Source organism: Porcisia hertigi, chromosome 30, assembly GCF_017918235.1.
Source record: "Porcisia hertigi strain C119 chromosome 30, whole genome shotgun sequence".
Classification (NCBI taxonomy): domain Eukaryota; phylum Euglenozoa; class Kinetoplastea; order Trypanosomatida; family Trypanosomatidae; genus Porcisia; species Porcisia hertigi.
In genome coordinates, this window is record NC_090589.1 from 1,294,391 (window position 1) to 1,318,979 (window position 24,589).

The 24,589-nt window shown below is 52.2% G+C and overlaps 3 protein-coding genes across 3 annotated transcripts; all 3 read right to left on the bottom strand.

Annotated features, from left to right (window-relative positions):
* Positions 1 to 1,152: 1,152 nt before the first annotated feature.
* JKF63_03102 (uncharacterized protein) lies at positions 1,153 to 2,244 on the bottom strand (the record flags this gene model as incomplete). The annotated part of the gene is made up of 1 exon (XM_067899123.1): positions 1,153 to 2,244. The coding sequence occupies one exon, from the start codon at positions 2,242 to 2,244 to the stop codon at positions 1,153 to 1,155; it is 1,092 nt and encodes a 363-aa protein (XP_067755567.1).
* A 7,035-nt stretch (positions 2,245 to 9,279) lies between these two features.
* On the bottom strand, positions 9,280 to 10,233 carry JKF63_03103 (uncharacterized protein; the record flags this gene model as incomplete). The annotated part of the gene is made up of 1 exon (XM_067899124.1): positions 9,280 to 10,233. The coding sequence occupies one exon, from the start codon at positions 10,231 to 10,233 to the stop codon at positions 9,280 to 9,282; it is 954 nt and encodes a 317-aa protein (XP_067755568.1).
* Positions 10,234 to 12,175: 1,942 nt separating this feature from the next.
* JKF63_03104 (uncharacterized protein) lies at positions 12,176 to 15,100 on the bottom strand (the record flags this gene model as incomplete). Its single annotated transcript, XM_067899125.1, has 1 exon — positions 12,176 to 15,100. One exon carries the CDS (start codon positions 15,098 to 15,100, stop codon positions 12,176 to 12,178), a length of 2,925 nt encoding a protein of 974 aa, XP_067755569.1.
* Between the last annotated feature and the right edge of the window lie 9,489 nt (positions 15,101 to 24,589).

A 24,589-nucleotide genomic window follows, 5' to 3' on the forward strand; every position in this document is an offset into this window, starting at 1 on the left:
GCAGGTGTGTGTGTGTGTGTGTGTGTGTGTGTGCTCGATTAAAAAGTTTACTCGAGCCGCGACGAACAGGTTTGTGCAAGGCATTCAATGCGAAATGTGGAGGAGAGGTAGGAGATGAGAAAGAAGATACATGTCATACACATGACAGGATATCACGTCCACCGGAAACATATCAACGAAGACGGCGGGAGGGAGGGGGGCAAAATGGAGAGGAAAGAGGCGAGTGGGGACCCCTGGAAAAAAAGTGGCCTCTGTCACCACCCACCTGATGAATCGTCTCTCTCCACTCTCCACGAGTGCATTTCCTGTCATCTGCACGTCCATGAACCCTGTGTATGCTGGTGGCAAACACCTATCAGCAACGTCAGGCATAAGTGTGTCTCTAGTAAAGGAGTCAATGGTGTGAGGAAACAGTTGGGATGCTCGTGAAATTTTTCGAGGATACCCCCCCCCGCGCGCACACTTTCGTGCCGGCGGATGATCGCTTCACTACCGTCCTGGGGCAGGCATCTTTTGTTTTCGTCCTCTCCCCTCCCTCCCCTCTTCCCCTACACGACGGTGTCCCGCTAATCAGTGTGGAGTTACACAGCCTCTGGCATCAGCGCGTCGCCACAACCGGTGATACACACGCACAGATAAAAAAGAAGCGAAATAAACAGGAGTATGTGCTTGTATGCGCCCCTCTCTGCTTTTGTGGACGGGGTTTTAGGGTAATAAGCGGTTTTAAAAACGCAGCAGCACTTAGATCGCACAATCGCAAACGGCAGAGAAGGTCCAGGGGGAGATTACATCGATGCGACACACCGACAGTGCCCCCCCCCCTTTTCTTTGCGGTCGAAAAGAAACTCCTCTGCCTCTCGTCCCTCTTTGTCCTCAAGGAAGCTATTATCGCACACGTGGGGCCTCTCCGCAGTCCACACGGAGAAGCGGGGGGAAACAACACTTGTGTACGCTGAGGCGCACACACACACACGTCGAGGGCCTCCCCAAGAAGTTGGGGAAGATCGTGGGCGCGTGTGTGTGTGTGTGCTCGTTCGAATGTGTTGGAGTGCGCGCAGCAACTCAAGAACGTGGAAAAGCCCCTCTGAGAGAAACTAGCCGAGGCCCTGCTCGGTAGCCTCGACCGCAGCCGAGACTGCCGCTCTGCGCCCTCTACAGAGCAGTCACCTTAACGTAGTTAATCTTCATGGCCAGGTAGCCTGGCGCGAACTCATTTGTGGTGCGGTGCAGGACCTTGTACTCTGGGTAGTACTCCGGCTCCACCCCAATTCCCTCACCATTGTTGTACGCCTTGCCGACAGCGCTCTCCGGGTCTAAAAAGACGATCACAGTAAACCTCTGCGGTCGGAATACACCGAGCACTTTGTTCATACGGTCTGAGTAATTTGCCGCTCGGCTGTTCGTTTCGTAGGAGGCAAACGAGCAGTGGTCCTCTGGGGTAATGTGCAACGTTTGATACTCCTCGTCGCGGATGGCGTTGATACTGTAGCCGCAAGGCTCGAACTGGAGGTCGTGCAGCGTCCACGAGTCGTCCACGACACTGTCCAGGCGCGTTGCAGCGCGGATCGCGGCCGTCTCCGCGCTGGTGGAGATGAAGCGGTCGCTGAACCAGTACTTTGTCTGTTCCTTGTCCAGTCCGTACATGGTCATGCTGAGCTGTGTGTCATCCTCGGAGCTGCAGGGGCGAATGATGTCGTCGTAGCAGAAAAGAAAGTAGTGGTCACTGTCCACTGGGCCAAATATGTAGGGTTTGCCGGTGGGAAAATGCTGCTTCAGAGTTGCGAACTCGTCTGCCAACGACGTGTGAGGCCCCTTCTGCTCCCACGGAAAGGAGTAATTCTTATGCATGAAGGAAACCCACTCCAGCTCCCCGCGAACAGCGCTGATGGCCTCCAAGATCTTGGGGATGCTGTTAAGCAGCGTCGTGGTCCCACAGGTAATGAGAATGATACGGTTTTTCATGACGAAGAGAGAACTTTCGGTCAACACGTAGCTATTGATGTACTCATTCGCTTCCCTTGTCACAATCTGCGCATTGAGCGAGCCAACCACCCCAGTCCACACGGATTCCTCGAGGCTGCGCAGCCCATTCACATGCGTTTCAGGGGTGAAGCGCAAAATCACCTCAAGACGCTTCTCTGGGCCCTCGAAACTGAACCCCTGTTTCGGATTGTATCCCTTCATGGAGCCCCACATCGCCATGAGCGTGAGGGGATCCTTGGTGACGGGCGAGGTCGCGCTCATTTTTATTCTTTTTTGTCAATGAATGATTGACCTTGCTTTTCCGGGGAGAGTACGGGGATCACCTCAGGGGCGATGTTGGTGCGCCTGTCGGCACACACCAAACCGAGAAATCGATCGCGCCCTTGTGAGGGAATTTCGATACGACAGATCTGCTGAAGGAAGAGCGACTAGCGATGACGGGAGTTTCTGTGTTTTGCTGGAAGACCATGGCACAAGACGGGGAAGAATTTTTTTGGCAAAGGACCAAGGTTACACCCGTGTACGTGAGCGCAGAGAGTATGAGCACGAAATGGAATGCGCGGGGGTCGTAGTAAGGTGAGTGGGGAGAAGAAGAACAGCGGGTTCCCTCGTAGACGATCAAGAAGGGGAGGGAAGCATAACCTCACGCAAACAGGCGCTCACAGGCATCACATGACTCCATGTATATATGCACATATATGCACCGTTCCTCCTCAAAGCAGGGAGGCCCCCCGCCTCTCGATGAGCAGTGTGCGCCTAAGCGCCACGACCTCATGGACCAGGAGGGGGGGGGATGTAAAACGCAGAAAAAGCCGCGATGAAGGACCAGGTGGATGGGTGGAGAGGGGGGAGGGATATCGTTCAAGGACAAGGTGAATCGACTATTGGATCCCTAATAAAATGGCATCCTACTTCATCTCCCCGACTTGGACCGTGTCGCAATGGTTCATTTTGGCTTTTCGTTCGATTCGGGTACGTTGACTTATCCCCGATAACAAAGGCACAAAATTGGAGTGGCGTTGAGAGAAAGAGAAAGAAAAAATCAAAAAAAGGATAACAGACTAACGTCACCGGGAGGAGGGGGGGAGGGGAGGGGGGCGGAGGCGAGGGCGCGGGGGCGCTGAATTACAAGACAATCGACGGATAATGTTGGCAACAGATAAGTGTTTTTTTGGAACAAAAAAATATCACAGTAAAAGGGTGTGGGGGGGGGGGGGTTCCCGGTGTTCTGAAAACATAACAACACATATCGGCAGAGAGACGGGGCGGGATAAGGACGACACCAATCATACACACACACTCACGGAAAGCGCCGCCTGTGTGTCATACGAAAAGCAAACAACACAGCAAGAACGTACGTGCCACCAGTGAAAGGGAAGGGGGGAGGGGTCAACGGTGGGGCAGTGAAAATAGAACGATAATGGTTCATTTTATCTGACAACACCTTACTTGCACACAAGTCTCCATTGGTGCTTCGCAGGCCCCTACTGCCTTGACCATAGGCGCATGCTGCTGCTGGCGCTGTTATCGCTTGGCTGACGTGTTTTTGTTGCGGCCCGCGTTGGCGCTTTTCAGTGGACCCTCATGTGACCGCCCCTCTTGCAGATGTACCTTTGCGTGCCTCTGCACTCCACGTACATGTGTGTACGTGAGTTTCTCATCAGCATCTTTTTTTTTATATATACCAGCTGCTCAGCACGTGTGTCGCAGCGGTTTATATATGTATATGTGTGTGTGCGTGTGTGTATGTGGGGAAGGGGGAGGGGGGGAGATGATGTACGTGTACAATCAGCGTAGACAACAGCTTACATAAGCCAGGAATAGGCCATTGGTGAGTCCCCGTAGCAGCCCCGTGTAGCAGCCGGAGAACTATCCGCGCTACTGTTCCATTACCCCGATCTCCTCCGGAATTGACCTGTGGACGCGAACGTGCACACACGCGCGACGAATTGGGAAGATGTTCTACTTGGGTGAATAGTGGATGCCTCCCCAACACGCGACCACGTGTGCATCAGAAAATTTGAAACAAAATGCGATGAGACCAGTCAGATTAGAAGAGACGTTACTCGCACGCACGAGAGCACTCGCGGTATACCAAGCCCACACATGGTTAAAGCGGTAGGCGTGACCCAAAACTATGCCCAGGGGACAGGTACCTACTTGCGCCCACACACGCGCGCGATGGCAAACATGCAAAGCTGCACGCACCTCGGGTTTCGCTGCGCAGCAGGGAAAAGAGGAGCTGTGGTGCTGGAAGTGTGGCGTTTCCCCGTGAGAAACTGACAAGACCTTTTGAAATGTGTCTGGATGTAAATTTGCAGTGAACGGGATAGCGTGGAGTCACGCGTACATTAGATGACAACGTTAAGACGTGTAAGGCCAGCAAAGCACATGAAAAGACTGAAGGGCCCGACAGAGCGACAACAGAACCTCACGTACGCATAACCTGGAGATACACGAATTTAGGGTCACATGAATGCGGTATTCGCTTTTTTTGTTTTTTTGCTTTTTCAAGGAGAAGTGGGGAGGGAATTTCAATCGTGTACACGAAGCCGATTTCCTTTGAAAAAGAAAACTAAATCGATGTACATATATATGTATATATATATATATACGACACTCCCCCCCCCCCTCTCCTCCTCCTACTCGTGTGTACATGGGTGTCACTTCGATCGATATAAAGGGCGTATCACGGAACCCAGCAACGGAAGACGAGCAATGAATTAACTCACACACGGGAATTAAGCAACGGGGAACAGAAATCTGACAACAACAGCGGAAATATGAATATATAAAAAGAGCGCAAAAACAAGGCAAAAAAAAAGTTTGTACGTGTATGTATACACATAAACATTTTACACAACTACACAACAACTACACGCACATACATAGATATACAGATGTGTATATATGCAGACACCTCTAAGGGAGGAAGCGTTTCGAGATAAGCTGCAAAGGGAAGACGGAGAGAATTGGGGGGGGGGGGGGAAGTCTGATAACGGGGACGAAAATGAAAGGGGACGAGGAGGAGATGCGTGCTGCGCTCCTTTTCCCGTTTCTTCTTTTGGGGCTGTTGTTTGTGTGCGTTGACAGGGAAGCTGAGCGCGCACACAACCGGTGCTCTTTGGCACACCACTTTGATGCTCATACTTGCCCTCAAACATCAACATGTTTTCCCGGTCTCTCTAAACAAGGGGGAGAGAAGGGGAGGGGGGGGGACGATGACGCCCGAAAATAAGAGACCTCGCAGCGTTAGATCGTTAAAGGGAGGCACGAGCATTCGGGGGAGAAAAAAGGACTAGTGCTGTCCATGGAGCTGCCGCACCCTTGGATTTGACATCATCAAAAGCAAAAAGAGCACGGGCTCGAAGACGGGGAACACAGACCAAATGGCCGCAGTTTCACATCATGGATCAGGTTATATAATAAAAAGGGTGGGCGAGGCGGGTGAGCCTCCCATTAAACAAAAGAAACCCCTACGAGGGAGAAAAAAGGGGGTGTGGAATAAAGAGAGAACAGCGACCATACCGATGATACAGAGTTGTGCTCATAAAACCCAAGACTACAGCAACACGCACCGACAGACGAAGTGCCCCGCATGACCTCTTTCCTCCCCCTCCGAGGCTCATCAGCAGATTTAATGGGGGGCAGTATTGAGGGAGGACACGCGTTGCTCGCGTGTGCCGAACATTCTCTGAACTGTAGGGGCGTGGATGGGGGAGAACACAACCACGAAAATCGAAGACGGCGCAGGGGAAGAAAAAAGGGGGGCCACAGCGGGTCATCCAAAGAGAAAAAAGGAAGCGCGCATTGTGTATTTTTCTTTGATTTGGTTTCCACATCCGTTTATCACAGGAGGAAGAGAGGAAAAACAGGGCGATGTGCGAACCGTGAAGCAATTACACATTAATCACAGAAGGGGCAAAAGATGGGAGAGGGTGGGAAGGGAGGAAAGTAATAGAAGACATACTATGCAAACTAGAGAGCTTGCACGCCTTTTCATCACTTCTCCCCTCCCACCATTCCTGGAACTATTCTTCGACCCGCCCTTCTGCCTCTACTACGTTGCCGCTCGCACCTACAACTACCGGAGCACCACAACACACCCCAGTTCAAAGGCACCAGTGCACCCTCTCGCCGCCCTGTAGAGGAACATCTTACCTCGCCAGGCGAGCTACTCCTCTCCCTTTGACACCAGACAACACACACACACACACACACCAAGCGCAATTAACCTATAAGCCACGTCATTAACATCACGCGTGACGCGTGAGACCTTTGTCGACGACAAACCCAGTCGTGGTATATCGTTTATAAAAAACCAGAGAAATGTTTTTTTCAAAAGAGGCACGAGAACGGGGGAATGAGAAGACAAGGAGAAACAGCTTCAAGTGGAGTAAAAGATGCAGGTAAAATGGGGGGAGGGGAGGGGGGGGACACAGCCTTGCTTTTCGTATGTGTCTGTGTGTGTGTGTACCACATTATACATGACTGAATTTTGTGAAGGAATTGAAGCAGCAAAGGGCAACGATGCTATCTGACCCCTCCTCTCCCCCCCCCCTGCAAACCCACACCTGCACCCGGAAACGAAGAGAAGTAATACAACGGCTCTTCGGCACGGACTGCAGTGAAGGAATGGAGGCAAGGGCTAGATGGACGGGGATGCGGCTTCTGAAACAAATCGTCAGACTTGAGTGATTCCGCCCAACTATTAAGGTCAAGGAGGGATTGTGAGGTGCACTCGCAACATAGCAACGTCTTTCACCCTTCAGCTTCGCAAACAGACAAACAAGTGTAAAATCCGTGGGGTTGGGAGAGGGGGGGAGGGGGAGACACAACGGGGGAAAAAACTCTATTGTGACCAATAAAAAGAGACAGGCTCCTGTCTAGACGTACAGCGTTCGCTTGACCGCTGTGCGTTGGTGTGTGGGTGGGGGCGCGGACGACGAAATGTGCGCAAATGCGCTTCTACTCGTTTTTGGATGCTCTGGAGAGAGTCTGAGCCTCTTTTTTCCCCGTCTGTGGCGCTGGATAGAGTGACCAGTTGTGTGAAAACGGCGGGGGAGGATAAATCATTCATTTAAAGACTTACACAAAAATTAAGCCCTAGCCACTGGTAATGGATTAACGCATCTCTCCTCCAACAGATTAGCAACACGGGTGTTCAGCCTCACAATTCAAATTGTAGTGTCGGGGGACCTTTGATCCTCCTGCGCCTTGGACTCCTCTTTTTTGTACTTGTTGCGAAATTCTTCATCGTTTCTTTGTGTGTGAGTGTGTGTGTCTGTGTCTGTCTGTGTGTGTGACGACGGTGTGAGCCCAGAAATGGATTGCGCTCTCCGTGCCCCCTCCAGCTTTTCATCCCTTTCTTCTGCCTCATCTGCCCTCAACTACACAGCGCCTAGAATAACCAGAGGATGTGCTCAGCGCCATAAACACCAAACACACAGACCGACACACACACACAAAAAAAAGAAGCGAATATGTATATATCGTTCAACACAGAGAACCAAAAAAAAGCGAAAAGGCATCAAAAAATACAAGGAGAAAAGAGCCCAAGAGGAGGGGAAAGAACAACATTGTCTACAACGTGGACTCCAGCAAGCGACGCTCCACCGCCACCATCACCACAACGCCCCCGAAAAAGACGGCAACGAGAGAACGGCAAAACTATTACCTCTGTGAAAAATGAACGTCTGAGGCAACCAAAAACAAAAAAATGCCACAAAGAGAAGCAAGGGGGTGCAGGAGAGGTTGAGACCCCATAAAGCACGCGCACAAGCGTTGATATGTCTACAAACACTGGAAACAAAAAAAAAACGCAACTTAACGTCACAACAAGAGGGAAAAAAGACGACGACGACATGTGAACACATACACACACAAAAAAGTTGCATTCAGAGCACACAGCCGCATTGCCCGAAACCTGCGAGAACCCTTCCTTTTCTAGAGTCTCTTTTTCGATGCTCAGGAAACACATCAGCACTGTTCCCCTTACACGCAGACACGTGTTTGGTCTGCCCCACCTCCACATGTAAAACACATGCGAGATTATCCACTCGTCAAAAAAAAAAGAAGCGGGATATGGCGTTGTGTGTCATTGTCTGTACAGGTTTGCGTCTGCACGCATGATCATAACGAGGAACCTTTGTTCTCCTTCACCGCACTACGCTACCCTCAACACGTCCGAAAATGAACGCACAGGGGCCACATCTCACCTGCCCGCCTCTGTTACGCCACGACTACACACACACGTCATCTGGGATAAACCGTCTGGCGTCCAGCTGAGCCATACGGCGAACCGACTCCCTCTGCTCCCGCCTGCCCAACTCATCGGGCACGTGCTGCTCGGTCCGCGCCACACAGAGGGAGGCGCACTACACACCTCCATCCAAACGGATCGCGCTCAGCGCCCTGCTCGCAGCCAGAAGCAATTGAAGGTTTATTCTAGAGATGACAGTACGGGGTGGATCACGTACGCGCGTGCCGGGCAAACCTCAAGGAGGTCAGTGGCCAGCGTCGGGGCGACAGCCCTCGGCTACCCTCTTTAAGCACCGCCTGTGCGCCGTTCTCCCCTCCCTCCCCACTTCACCTCTGCCGGACCAGCCCACTGCCCTTCATGTGGTGGTGTGCACACGCTCTCCGCGTTGCACTCCGGCAGGGGCGTGATGGGACACGTGCTCACCTCTCACGTTTCCGGCATCGGCGTCTCGTTGGCCCACCCGGCCGGATGCGGGGGATGCCGCATATTCTGCACACTGCGCTGACAGCCTCGCACTGTGGTGCGTGTTGCGGGACGGCGCTGCTGTCTTGGGTGGGAGAGGGTTGAGGGGGCGTGCTGTCCCCATTCTCACATCTCGTCGATGACACAGTGGAGGGAAGGTGCCTGGTTGGCTTGCCGGCGTGCGCCACAACGAGAGGGGGAGGGGGTGGGCCCTCGCTATAGGGGGTTCCTGACAGCGAGGGTAACACCCACCCTCTCTTTGAAGAGCCAAACCGAAAAACGCACCAGAGAAGGGAAATCATACACACAAGCACACATGAGAGGGAGACAAAGAATTGTGCATTGCCTTCGTAGGTATGTGCATGTCTGGCATGGAGAGCTGCTTAGTGAACGCTCAGCCTCAAAGTACATCACACCCCACCATAACATGCTGCCATCAATGAAATTACCTGACTTCTCCCCCCCCCCTCCCCCTCTTGTCCCTCTCCCCCCTCCCGCCTCCCCTTGTCCCTCTCACTGCCCCCCCCCTCGCCGCGACTCTACGAATGTCGCACCAAAACCTTTCAACCCTTTTACTCAGCACTGCGAGCAAACAGGAGCTGGTGAAACGCGTACCCCTCACCAAAGTAGTTAACGGTTTGGTTCTGCAGCGTGTAGGAGCTGCAGCCATGCAAGCTGCGGCGCAGCGCCCGCTCGTCGGCATCCTTGTCCTGTAGGGCGACGATTGTGAAACGGGGAGGTTGAAAGGTGTCGACGAGCTCCTGCAAACGAGTTGGAGCGGCTACCGCAGCCTTGGCATTTGTCTCAAAGGAGACGCACGGCACACCAGCGAAGGTGCGAGTAACCTCGTACTCGCCATTCGACAGGGCGCGGAAGCGCTGTGTTGTTTTCTGCTCGTCACCCAGCCCGGTTGCAACATCGTAGAGGAACACGTTCACCTGCACATCCTCCTCCCTTCGCCCCGCCACCCTTTCCACGTTGTCATACACGAAGTTGAAGTAGTGATCGCTGTCCACGGGACCCGTGAGGAAGGACTTGCCGGCCGGAAAGGCGGCCTTCAGCTCTGCGTACTCCTGCGCCATAATGTCACTCGTCTCGCTCTCAGCGCACCACGGAGAGGTTGTGTTCTTTCGCAGGTACGAGGCCCACTCTACACGCACGCCCTTCGACTTGATAAGAGCAATAATCGGCGTGAACACCTGATGTAACATCACTTCGGACGCAGACGTCACGACAAGTTTGTGTGAGGTGACAATGACGATGGACTGCGTCATTTCCAGCGACAGAAGATTTCCTGCGCACGAGTGGTGCTGCAGTTCTTGCCCGGCAGCCGCGAGTACATCCTCGAGCTCCGCCACAGTGAATACTTGCACATCCACGGCGGTGGCGAAGTCGAGCTCGAGACGCTTCTCGAGCCCGCTGTCACTGTAGGTCGTAGGGTTCGAAAATCCACCCCACAGCGACATCAGTGCGTGGACGGACTCAGGGAATCCATCGCGGGGAGAGGCCCATGCGTTACCGGACATTTTTTTCCCTCTGCGGAGAGTGAGAGAGAAGGGGGTGAGCGGGGTGAACGGGGTGAGCGGGGCGAGGGGGGGGAGGGGGTGCAACGCGTGCAGGCAAGGGCACGGCGAAGGTTCAGCGTCACAGATGTGGTGAGCCGTCAGGGACACTGAGGAAACCGGAGGTAGACAGCAGCACACGCGCAAGCGAGCGACATGAAAGGCTAGAAAATAAAAACGGGATTAGTGAATAGGGGAGACACTCCGCTATATGATCAAGGTTATCGGCGTGAAGAGTCGAATTTTTGTTGTTGTCGCTGAAGTCAGGAACCGCAAACTTGCTTTTTCTTGATTCGTGTATGTGCCGGAGAGGCGAGGAAGCGCCGTGGAAAAAAAAACAGGCAGTGGAACGTAGAAGACCTTGATGAATTGTGACGTATGTTCATTAACACCCACGTGGTGAGGAGAAAAGGGTGAAGGGGAGGGGGGGCGCGGCAGGGGGCTACAGTAGGATGGATATGCAGAATCAATCTTGCGCCACTCGCGCCTGACCTCGCTCAAACAGGGTTTACCGAATGTAAACGTCGAAGAGGGGGGAAAAATAATCAAGGGGCGAGAGCCCACCGAGCTGACCACCGTTGCCGTCACCGCTTAATGGTGACACCTGTTTGAATGCGCGTATGTGCCAGTGAAGCATTCTTCCACTCGCAAGAGGAATACGCCATCGTATTGCTTTTTTTTGGTGGGGGAAGGGGGGGAGGGTTTTTCTTTGCTCATTTTTATTGGACGACTCGAAAGAAGAAATCGACGTGCCCAGCTTCACTTGCTCTACTGCTCCGCTTCCTATCCCATTCCGCCACCGCCACACTTCTATTCTCTCACACCTCTGGTCCGGGCGCACACCAATAATAGTGCGAACACACACAAACACACAACTTGGGGTATGGGGTCCCGGATCTCTAACCCAGCGTGGCATCCGTCCCCCACTCCCACCCTCCCCGCGTTCGTTTTACGTGTTTTTTTTCTGTTTGAGTAGACTCACTCTTCCCGGTGCTGGCCCTCTGCCACTGTTTGCATCCTCACAGAAGGTGTTCTAACCCATCACCCCTTTCTGCACGACGACGAGAACGACCAGAGAACTGAGCGGATCAAGCCTCTACACTGTGAAAGAAGCTACCAGCAGAAAAGGTGGCTTGCCCGAGAGAGAAAAAGCGAGAGAGAGGGGAAGAAGCGAGTGCAGCAGCAGGAAAGCACGTAAAATAACGAGTTGAGCTTGATGATTTGTGGCTGAAAGGAGGGGGTTTACAACACTGGTGCAACGGGAGAGAGAGGGAGGGAGAAGGGAACACAGACATCATGAAAACTAATACGGAACACTCAAGGGAAAGGGGGATTGAGAAAGGGGAGGTGAGGTACAGAGAGAAGTAAGGGGAACAAGAGAGGAGGGGATGCGGGTCAGTGGAACGACTCGTCACCCCTGCGACTTCTTCCCTCGGATTCTCTCTGTACCAGAGCACGGGGCCCTTGAAGGATCCAGCAAACACACACACACACACACACAGAGAGAGAGAGACCAGTTAAAATTAAGCACACAGACAGACGGAAACGAGCCCATTGAGTAGAACTACGCAAGCCACATTAGAAAGCACATAATCTCCGAAGAAATAGGCGCCAGACAAAGCTCCACGAAGCGCAAAGCACCATGTATATATATATATGTGTGTGTGTGTGTGTGGTGAGAAGCAACCATGTGGAAAAAAAAAACTAGCTTGCCTCTTTTGATGAATTTCCTTGGAGAATGCACCCACACGTTCGTGTGCACGTGTGCACACACACACACACACAAAGACAAGGAGTCCGACGGCCTCATCTTTTTGGTCCTCTTACCAGGCGGAAGGGGGGTGAAGCCCACGCCGCTTTTTTTTTTGGAGGGGGGGGGGAGAACAAAAAGAAAAAGACAAAGCAATTACTGGAGACTGCTCATCTTTGCTATACCTTCTAGGAGCTGTGTCCTCTGCGTCTCCAAGGTGTTGAGTTTTTCGGTGTTGGCCAGGCGGATCTCCCCTGGGACTTTAGTTTCGTAATTGGGGATAGACATCTTCTTCTTCAGTCCCTCCAGCTGCTTTGTGAGGGTCTCTAACTGCTTCCTTAGCTTAGCCACCTCCTTCTCCACGTCGATAAAACCCGTGAGCATCATATTCACACCCACTTCCTTGGTCACCAAGGAAAAGCCGCAGCCCTTCGGCACTGTCGTGGCTTCCTCGGCCGGAGATACCACAGTCACCTGGCCCACGACCCCGAGCGTCGACACCATCATCGCCTCTGCAAGGAACAGTTTACGCAGCTGCGGCGTGTGCGCTGTCACCCAGATGTCGGGTTTGTGTTTGTTCGTCAGCGAGTATGAAGCCTTGGAGGAGCGAACGCTGTGCACGACATCGAGAATGATCGACATGGCGCTCTCCGAATCTGCACTCGACCACCCGCCCGGTGTCGGGTACTTTGCAAGCATAATTGATTCGGTGCCGAAGCTGCTGTAATTGGGCAGGCGGTGCCAGAGCTCCTCTGTGAGGAAGGGCATCAGCGGGTGTAACATCCGCAGGGCCTTTTCGACGACGTGCAGCAGCACATCCTGCACCAGCTGTTTCTTCTCACCGCACTTCTGAATAGTCGGCTTCGTCAGCTCAAGAAAGACGTCGCACAGCTCGTAAAGCCAGAAGCGGTAGACAGCACCGGTGGTCAGCGCGAAGTCGTACTGACCCTCCGACATGCCCTGCGTGGCCTCCGCAATGGCGACATCGAGGCGCGAGAGAATCCAGCGGCACTCAAGCGGCATCGTGGCGGCGTCCTCTGCTGGGTTGAATTCCTGCTTCTCGGGCACGTAGGTGGTACCCAGGGCATGGTACAGAACGTAGCGCACGACATTCCAAAGCTTGTTGCAGAACTGACGATAGGCAACGACACGCTGGATGTCGAGGTTGACGCTGCGGCCGGATTGGGTGTAGGAAAGGAGGCCGAAGCGCAGAGCATCGCTACCGCACTCTGGAATGCCATCCGGGAAAAACTCCTTCTGTTGCTTTATGGCCTTCTGCACCTCCTTCTCGCCCAGGTTCCCGCTGCGCACCGAATCGTGGAGGGTCTCCAGCGACACACCGTGAATGACGTAAAGCGGGTCGACGACGTTTCCCTTTGACTTGGACATCTTTTCACCATTTTTGTCGCGGACCATGGCATGTAAAAACACCTCCTTGTACGGCAGCTTGTTTGTGAAGTGCAGCGACAGCATCACCATGCGAGCTACCCAGAAGAACAAGATGTCGTGCCCAGTCTCCATCAACGAATTCGGAAAAAAGCGTTTCATGTCGTCGGAGTCGTTGGGCCAGTCGAGTGTGGAAAAGGGCCAGAGGCCGGAGCTGAACCACGTGTCCAGCACGTCTGGGTCCTGCTCAAATGAGGCCTCCGCGACCTGCTCGTCGGTGAGACCAAACTGCTTCTTTGCCTTCGCGCGCGCCTCCTCAAGATTGCGGGCGACAACCCACGAGTCCTCGCTCTGCGGCAGCGGGCCGAGAACCTTGTAGGCAGGAATGCGGTGGCCCCACCAGAGCTGGCGCGACACACACCAAGGCTTGATATTCTCCAGCCAGTGGTACCATACCGCCTCGTGCGAGGACGGATAAAGCCGCAGGTCACCGTTTCGCACCGCCTCGACAGCGCGCCGGGCCATATCGGAGCAGTCCACGAACCACTGCGGCATCAACATCGGCTCCACAATGTCGCCCGTGCGCCCGCATCGGCCCACACGGTATTCATAAGGCTCTACGCCGCGTAGCAGCCCCATTTCCTCCAGCCGCTTCACAATCTCGCGGCGGCAGTCAAAGCGGTGCATGCCTTTGAACGGCTCCATCGTCACGTTGCCCTTCATGTCCATCATTACGAGCTGCTCCAAGTTGTGGCGCTTGCCAGACTCGAAATCGTTCGGATCGTGGGCAGGTGTGATCTTGACCGCACCGGTACCGAAGGTCATGTCAACCAGCGTCGCATCCAGCACAATCGGGATGGTGGCATCGCGGAACGGGCACTTGAGGAGCTTGCCATGAAACCTCTTGTAGCGCTCGTCGTCAGGGTGAATGGCGACAGCCGTATCGCCGAGCAGCGTCTCCGGCCGCGTTGTCGCAATCACCAGCTCGTCGTCGCTGTCCACAACTTTGTAGGCGACGTGAGTGAGGCTGCCCATGTCGACCTTGCGGTCGTAGCCGGGAATCGTGACCTTGGACGTTTTAGCCACATCGACGAACTCCACCTCCAGGTCAGAGATGGCACTCTGCAGCGCGCAGCACCAGTTCACCAAACGGGTGTCACGGTGAACCAAGCCATCCTCATGCAGGCGCACGAACCCCTCGATGACGGCGGCAGAAGACCGCTCGTCCATGGTGAAGCGTTCCCGCGTCCAGTCGAGCGACAGACCAATCTTGCGAAACTGCTTGGTGATCATGCCAGCGTGGTTCTCCTTGAATTCCCACAGGCGTTTCATGAACTCTTCACGGCCCAAGTCGTGGCGACTTTTGCCCTCTGTCTTCATGACACGGCGTTCGACAACGACCTGGGTGGCGATGCCGGCGTGGTCGGTGCCAGGGAGGTAGAGGGTATTATCACCCAACATGCGGTGAAAGCGGGTGAGGGTGTCCTGCACGGCGCCTGTGAGGGCGTGACCAAGGTGCAGGTAACCAGTGACGTTTGGTGGCGGGGCGACGATCACAAAAGAGTTGGCCGTCGTATCAGGGTTGCGATCTGAGGCGGGCCTAAAAAAGCCAGACTTTTCCCACCACGCATACCAGTCCGACTCCACGGCGGCCGGATCGTACGCGGCCGCCATCTCGGGAGCCAAGGACTTCATGATGAATGCACAACGTCGAAACGTTTTCGAGTACTAAAATAATACAAAAAGTGAAAAAAAAAGGGGGAGGAGGTGTGTGTGCCTTTTTACTTGTGGCAACAAGAGAATTGAGGAAGAGGGAGGAGGGAGGAGGGGGGCAGCGCTTAAAAAAAGGGGGGAAAGGCGAGGTGGGCGGCGAGGGTGGAAGCTCTCTTGAGAGAAAAAAGAGAGAAACAAGTCGACTTAATACCTTCACACCCGCACGCACGCACGCACGCACCTAGGTGCACGAACAACAGTGTGACGAGGAAGAAAATGTTGGTGATGTTTCTACTGTACCGCAAGCGTACGCACACACATCCACGCATACACACACGACATGGGCCACGCGAGAGCGTATGTCGTCATCATTGTGAAAAAAATAAGGAGGGATCGAGTGCGGTGAAGAGGCACACGAGGCGCGCGTCGGATACGACGAGCAAAGAAGTAGAGGTACCGGTGATACGCAGAGGTTAAGCGATGGGGAAAAAAAGACAGTGTGGAAGTTTGGGTAGGTGAAACTACATCCAGCATACCAAGGGGGAAATCTAAGCATAGGCATCATTGTGCGGGGGAGGGGGGGGGGCTGCTGTTTCTGTGTACAAGAGAAAACTTTACAGGACACTCATGTCTGGTTTTCTGGCTTCGCCGGCGCCTCTTAAAAGGGCATTGCAGAGCAAAAAACCGTGCTGTGTCCCTCTATCTCTCTCACACACGCACACACACCTCACCCCAACTACACTGCGTTTGATTGTAGAGGCTCAGCTGTACACATATACACATCGCTGAGACAGGGGGTGCCAGTGCAGGTGCGCATCTCGCAGGTGTGTTTTGTTTTCCCATTTGGGGGTTCCCTTTTCTTTCGTCTTGCCTTTATTTTTTTTCCTCCTGTTTGTTCAAGAAACAAAAACCGCATCACACTTAAAAAAGGGAAAGCGCACACAGCGGAAAATAAACGGGGGGAAAACAAACATGACTGAGCCAGGAGAAAGTGCGCCAGGGCGAGGAGGCGAAAAACGCGCTTCGGCTGGACCACCAGCAGAAATACTCAGACAAGGTAGAAAAGCCGAGAAGAAACTCGCACACGCACCACATCCGCCCCAAGAGCGAGGAGAAGCAGCACCACCACCACCGTACAGACTGAGAGAAACAGTGAAAATGAAAATGACAAGGAGGCTCATCCATCGTCGGGTATGGTTGCCATATGCTGAGTGGAGATGCCTCTGTGTGTCCGCGTGTCTGTGTGTGAAAAACAGAGGTAAACGGTTGCTGTTGCATCCTGCTGCTTTCCGCCGTGAGCGAAAGGAGGAAAAGGAGGAAAAGGAGGAAAAGGAGGAAAAGGCAACGAGAGGTGACCAAATCTGATCAACAGGGAGACTTGGTGTAAAAAGAGACAGCTAGAAACAACCTGGAAGGAAAGAGTACAAGGCGAAGAAAAAAAAAACCTGTGGTGAGACGCGGTGGTGGGAGTGTGTGAGTGTATTTCAATTTGGGTTCCGAACGGTGATCTAATTGTCAAGCACATTGTCACCTTTCGATAGATAGACGGATTGCTATCACCATTTTGATTGTTTGAGTCGCCAACACACAGTGGATCCCTCATTCTCGTTTTTATAGTCACATCTTCGTGCATTCCTCCTTTGCACGGTCAGTCGTGGCCTCGGCATCACTGCTGCCGTTTTCCTTACCCGCACGCGCACAAACCCGCATTGCCTCATTCGAGGAGGAGGGTAACGCACTGCTGGACCACCCTCTTTCACGATGCCTTTTTTTACGAGTGCTACATTTCACACACACATGGCCCATGTGCTCCAAAGCGAGTTGCGCACTCCGCCTGGTATGGCGGATGCGCAGCGGTAGGGGGGGAGAGGGGGGGGGTAAAAGACGGCACGGGACCCCCCGAGAAGACCAACAGACCAAACAAAACGCGCCCAAGGAACGAAGACTTCTTTAAACAGGCTAAAAAGGGGGGAACGGGAGGAAGGGGAGGACAATCAGCGATAGAAAAAAAAAAGCAAAGACAAACGGAGACTGCATAGGGAAGAGAACAGCGGGCAGAAGAGCGTGTAATGGTGTGCAGCACCGTCTAAAAGAGCGTGCGCGCATATGAAACAAGCAAAAAAAAGCACACTCAAACCCAACAGATACGCACGTGAATAAGATAAAAGGGGGGACAAGAGCTGCGAAGCGCCTTCAAGCAAACGCACATTCCTTTTCCCTCTTTTTTGGTCTCCTTGTGCTTCATGTTGATGCCAAGACAGCGCCATGCACACCACACGAAGCGTGTGCGCCATGTATGTGCGCACATTTATATATATATATATATATAAACATACACAAATTTGAAGACAGACATATTCTCACACGCCAACGTAGAACACGGGCGGATACCGTGATGAGCAGAGACGGAGGGGAGCACAACATGTGAGCTTCAACTAAACGACAGCGGAAAAAAAAATCGGAACCCGAGAAGAGCGGAGGAGGTCTGTGTGGGAATCTATCCTTTGAGAAAAGCATGTGGGCAAGCACTGCCGACGTGCAAAGACTCAGCTTGGAAGGGGAAAGCGCACGCATACACGGACAGACGTTCGGGTCACCAACACGAAAAAAAAAGCGGTGAAAATAAGCTAAAGAAAAGCAATGCAGACACTCACAATAAGCGAAGAGAGAAGAGAAAATAGAGACGAAAGAACATAAACGAGTACTTGTCATTCTCTTCATGGGCCACCACATATACAAACATATTTAGAGAGATTGGAGAGAGACCAGAATATAGAGAGATGCTATACATACACACACGGCCACCAACTTGAGCACTCAAAAACCATGAGAAAAAGACACAGAAGCAGGGGGGGACGAAGAGAGAGATGCATGCGTTGGAGAGGCCTTAAAGGTAGGGGAAAAGAAAAAAAAGCACATAGGCACGCACTAGCTTTAGCATACATGAGATATGTTTTATACCAGCGTATATGTTCAAAAACACGACGACATTTTCCCATGAGAACCACCGCCAATGGCGTCAACTACAGCGCAAGCGGAGAGGAGCCGAGGCAGGGGAAACTGGGAGACTTTATGTGGTAATGAAACACAAACAAAAGATACTCCTTTGTATTACGGCACGCAGACACGTGAAAAAGAACGAGAGGGGAGGAGAGGGGGAGGGGAAAAGGGGGGAGGAGAGGGGAGGAGAGAAAGAGCTCCGAGTACAGAAATACGAAACGATGAAATCGCCGATAACCTCTGACTTATCACAAACAACACACACACACACAACCTCCTCTCCGGCGACGGCTGTAGGGGTGCAATAAGCGGAAGAAGTCGAAACGAAGACAGCACAAAGGGGGGAAAAATAAGGAGAAGACACAGCCGACCCCCTCAAAGAAAAAACAAAAACACAAACGGCAATAAAACTGTAAGAAAATAACGCGTAAGAGAGACGAGGTGGAGGGGTGTAAGAGGCTACCAAATGAGGAGACACAAAAGGTTTCACACATTGGAGAGCGAGGACACGAGATGCGAGGAGATTTTTTCAAAAGAGGAAACGACAAGTGAAACAAAAAGCTCACGTCGCACAAGTGCACTTACACGTCGACATATACGACAGGGGGGAGGAGGAGGAAAAGGGGGGGGTAGATTCGACAAGTCAAAACGAGGAGGAGGACACACAGAAACACAGGTGGAGGAAAACCTTAGAGCGGCTGTTCTCGCTGAGATGTACGGAAAAAATGTACAACAAAAAAAGACTTCTTGAGATCTGAAAGGACCAGAGAAAATGAAAAATTGATGTGAATAAAACCTGTCAAGAAAAAAAAGCGTCGAGGGGAAAAAGGGAGACAATACGAGACGCTCCAGGAAAAAAAAATGGAGAGGGAGGCAAGCAGAACGAAGAGAGACCCCTCAACTCCGTCTACCACGTTGTAGCACGAGGAGTAGCTGAAAATAAGCGGGGGATTTTTTTGGAACAAGTGCTGAAGGCAGCAAACAGAATTTGTATGCGAAACGAGACGCACACAAAAATGAGTGCGCAGGCACACAGGCACACACTTTTGCGCAATCATCTGCGTACGCGCCTGACAGGTAGGAAGAGACAGACATGGATCATGGATAAAGCATGTATACTTACCAGTTATGAAGACAGCTTCCTCCTCTTTTGCTCTTTTCCCTGATCGTGTCTCCCTGTGGGCCATAAGCTGTGCTCATGGGCGGGAGTGGCGAATTCCTGCATACACGAGCCGTTTTTTTCTCCAGGAGGAGGGGGGGAGGACCACCAGTGTTTATTTGTTTGCGAATGCGTGTATCCAAACCCGCCAATGATGCCCGTAGCAGGTATTTCTCCTCTTTAAAACAAAATCCTTGACATTGTCAACATCTTTCTCCCGCCGTCTACCCCCCCCCCTCTCTCCCCCCCCCTCACACACACACACATACACAGACACACCGCCATTTATGCCGTGAAACCTCCACCCCCCCCCTGTCGCTCAGAGGAGGAGAAAAGAGGAAGGAGCCACAAAATAAACGGGGGGCGTCGAAAAACAACAGGGGTACCGCGACAAACCTCAAAGAAACATGACGCGCTCACGCACACGGGACTGGTGAAGCGAGATGAAGGGTCACATAGAAAGTGAGGGACAATAGAAAAAGAGTTGAGTAGACGACGCGGTGGTGGTGCCCGACTCTTTTTTCAATTTCCGTTTCAGTTTTGTGTGTTTGCAAAGCAATCCGCAGCTGTTTTTCGTTTTCTTCGTTTTTGCTTTGCTTGGGCCAACTGTCGAAGAACAGGCACGAACGTGAGCGAAAACGTGCGCATACACGTAGACACAAAAGCTCAGGCATTCCCACAGCGGCAAAAAAAAGGGATGGGTGAAGGAAAAAAATGTGGAGAGTCACCTCCCTCCCCCTGAAAGCACAAAGACGAACCCCGTGCGGCCCCAGGCCACCCCACCCCACCCCACCCGTCCTGTATATATATATATATATAATGTATATACAATTATAGGCATAGCGTCCCGTGATCTTAACATCAAAGTCGGAGAAGACACAAGAGTGGCCGAGCTTGAAGCACGCGACGAGGGGGAATTCAGCGTCAAGGGGTGCACAGCTAAGCGCGAGAAGGAAGAGGGGAATCTGCATCACCTCGGAAACCTTCGGACAGGGAACACAGACACCCAAAGACACACACACACACACAACAGAGCTGAAGAGACACACATATCTTGAGAACGCTACTTCTAAAATTGAAGAATCAGTTCGTGTAAGTGTATTCCTTTAGTTATGTGGATGGGGGATGGGGGGGGGGGTTAAACGCCGATGGGCGTTGGCCAGAACTACATACGCTCGTGACTTCCGCACGGAAAAAGGAGGCAAAAACAAAAACAGAAGATACGAAATAAGAGAAAGATAAGAACAGAGAAGCGGAAGAGGGAGGAGACCACACACATAACCAATACGCGCATACAGAAAACAATCACAGTTACACAAAAAGAAAAAAAGGAGAAAAGGATTACTCAGCCAATGAGCCCACTTGTAAACTCAAGTGAGCTGAGCGCGTGTGGCGGCATGTGTACGTGAGTGCGTATTGTTCCGAATCGGCGCGTAAATTAAAACCAACCGGGAAGAGAAAAATGGGATGAGATTCACCTGAAGACAACATAGAAAATCTCAACCAACAAAGCATGAGCTCATCATGTTAAGCGTTGAAACCAGAAAGCGAGTAAGAAGGGATAATTGGCGCTGTCCAGTAAACCCGACGGAATGCCACAAAAATGTAGAGTGAGCACACAGCTCACATCGGCAGTGGTCTGTTTTCCCTAACGCTCACAGAATCAAACGCGCACACAACGTGAACGTGGACTCGAAGAAAAGAGACCAGAACCACTGCCAGGAGAAGGGAAAATTGCGCAGAGCTTTTCGCACCTCAGAAAGTGCCCTGCGCTTAGTTCCCTGAGTTGTACTCTACAAGGCTTTATCGTCGCGTCTGTTTCCCCTTCGCCTCCACCGCGGCCCCTCGTCCGCGATCACAAGAACACGTGAAACGCACTTCATCACAAGACGGTATTGTTTTTTTTTCCGCGTTTCTCAATTTGGACGACAGAGATGCACAGCAGCTATTCCCTTGTCGATTGGCCCTGTTCTTCCCTCCACCCCCACTATAGCGGCCGCTATGACCATCATCACACCCAAAAAAAATCTTGTTTACGCCTGTTTTGACTGCACCCCACTTCCCCTTTTCACATCCTCCCTGTGGCCAGCTGTGACTACTGTTTGGTAGCATATAGACACAGACGCTTGAAAAAAAAAACCAAAAACCACAAGCCCCATATTCAAGGTAAAAGAAAATCAGGCGACGCCTCTGAGAGAAATCACCGCTGGGAGGAGGGGGTAACCCATGTTCGAGGACGACGATGTGCCCATATATGGGTCAGTCGGTCGTTTTTGTAACGCGTGGGCATCGCCACTTTAGCCCACAAGGTGGGATCATGGAGAAGCAGGAGAAAAGCTGGGAGTAAAGCTGCGCATCACTTGTGCTCCATGGGGGAGTAAAAGCATTGAAACAAAAGTCCAACTTGCACCTGATAGCACGTCTCTCCCCATCCCTCATCACACCGGCCTGCAGCCTTGATGCTGTACAGCCCTCCGCTCATTGTCTGAGAGAGAGTGGCACACCGCGTCAACCTCTCACACTACACCCAGAGACCCCTTTCCACACACACACACACACACACCTCTATATTCCCCCCCCCCAACAAGTGCCCAAGGGCTTTGGAAAATGAAAATGAAAACAGCGCGGAGAAAAACCAAGCGTACAAAGATAAATCCCGTAATCCAGACAGGGGAAAAAACGAAGACTGGAGAACCATCACCAAAAACTAACCGACTTTTTTCCTCCTCCCTTCACCGCACTACGCTACCCTCAACACGTCCGAAAATGAACGCACAGGGGCCACATCTCACCTGCCCGCCTCTGTTACGCCACGACTACACACACACGTCATCTGGGATAAACCGTCTGGCGTCCAGCTGAGCCATACGGCGAACCGACTCCCTCTGCTCCCGCCTGCCCAACTCATCGGGCACGTGCTGCTCGGTCCGCGCCACACAGAGGGAGGCGCACTACACACCTCCATCCAAACGGATCGCGCTCAGCGCCCTGCTCGCAGCCAGAAGCAATTGAAGGTTTATTCTAGAGATGACAGTACGGGGTGGATCACGTACGCGCGTGCCGGGCAAACCTCAAGGAGGTCAGCGGCCAGCGTCGGGGTGATGGACCCACCACCACCACTACAAGGCTGTCTTTGGGGAGCATTTGTCGAGATTTCTGCGCAGCATGCCTTTTCACAAACGGGAGATGAAAAACTGAAATAAGAGATGCATGGAACGGAGTAGTAGCGGTGGGAAGGGGGGGTTGGGGGGTACTCGCGCCGAAATAACTTGAAATATGCTGCCCTACACGGCCGTAGAACCCCTGGTGTTGAGCGCCGATGAGAATGGGTGGGCGCGCCCCTGCAAGCGACACACACCCTTCTTCTTATTTTTCATCAGACTTTGCCTTCACCATAACTCAAACCCCCCAGATGGTTGCTTCACCCTCCGTCGGGTGGCTTAGAACAACGAAGAGGAGACTTTAGTGCAAAGGTGCTCGCAACCACTACAAAGAAAAGCGCGGTGCAGCGGAGCACCACCACAACCTCGAGACACCCATTCTCAACCCCCAAAAAAGAAAGGCACTCACCCAACACACGCACACACACACACCATCCCGAAATGAAAGAAACATTCAACATGTTTTTCCCAAGAGAAATAGAGAAAAGTTGAAGCCACCACCACCCAGAACCAATTCAAAAGAAAGAAAAAAAACGATCCAAAGAGCAAAGGGAGCGCCGATATCGAGGGGAAGTATCAACTTTTTAACAGACCCTCAAAGCGAGTGCGCTAGTGTGTGCCTGTCGTGATGCGTGCGTTTGCGCATGTCACTGACGAGACAGCAGACGGTGCAAAGTAAACAATGTGACCACCCTTGCACTCTATCATGTACAGTATTCTCTTGCAGTGTGCAAGTCTGGTCTCTTCGCGGCACACATGTAAAAAAAAATGGGTACACGCACGCGCCAAAGGGGGTGTCGAACAAAGGGGCAAACCGGTTCCCTCAAACTTCATGCAGCCTTGTCTGCACACACGAGAAGAACGAAGACCGATTAAACCCAAGGACGAACAAGTTAGAAGAAGGACAAGAAAGGCAGAAAAGGGGGGGTCTTGAATACGCCAGTGCGGCGATATCGTATCATCCAATTTTGCTGCTGTGTTTTTTTTTTATGTGGGAGTGACGGGTTTGGCTTCTTTATTTCTATTCCTGTGCTCTGGTCCGTTTTTATGTGCATCAACAAGGTTAAACGGGTGTGTCAAGAGCAGCAAGGCCACAGAGGCACACTCACACACACATATATATGTATAAGCATATATATATATATTTGTTCTACCCATGTATACACCTACACGAAACGAAGCAGTTCTTCCCCCCCCCTCTCGATTATGCCACACACACGTGTGAGCAGGCCCAGTAATAGTTGGTGCTTTGAAGTCGCTGCGCGCATAAACTAAAAAAGTGTTCTCAAGCGCTTCCCGATTGTCCTTGTGTGTGACTATCCGCTGTGCCTCTTCGGGTTTCTTTTAAGTTTCGGTGGGATTTATGGCAAAAAAGTTAGTGAGGGTCACACACACACACACACACCTTCGCCGTCTGTTTCATTTTCTATTGCTCTTTTCCGTCTTCCTTCCCCACACCGCTTTGTGTTTCACGAAAAGGCCCCCGGCGGCTTACACACACACACACACACACACACACACACATATATCTTTGGAGCACGCACTCTCACGCGCACGCGCATGGGTGCGTGTGTGTAAGCTGTCGGTGTAGTTTATATTCTCAATTTAAAAAAGAGTAAAAGGGAAAACGATAGGAGGAAAAGCGCAGCGGTCAACAAAACGATCCCAAAACAAGGGAAAAAGCCCACATAAATACGACAGCAAACCTAAACACAAGCACAACGAACAAAATGCAAAAAAAAGACATGCCCAAGTCATACGTTTGAGAAAATGACGACGCTAGGGGGGTGGTCAAAAGAAGGAATGAGAAACATATTAAGCTACAACTCACGACACCATCGACCAGACAAACGCAAACACGCACGTGCACACACGCCCATACAAAAGCTCGCCCAAAAAGAGTACACTCACTGACTGGCATGCCTTGTGGGCGCACCGTGTGAGCATGGCGTAGCCAAGACGCAAGGCTTTGCGTGCACTGGTGTCTGCCCCCTTGTATTGTCAAGCACATGCACACAATAAGGAGGAAAAAAAGCGAGACCCAACGAAAGTACAAGACATGCATACGAATTACCTTCTCTGTGACACAAGTACACACACCCCACACGTGTCCCGCCCGCGCGAATCCAGCCTTGGACAGCCGGATGAAAT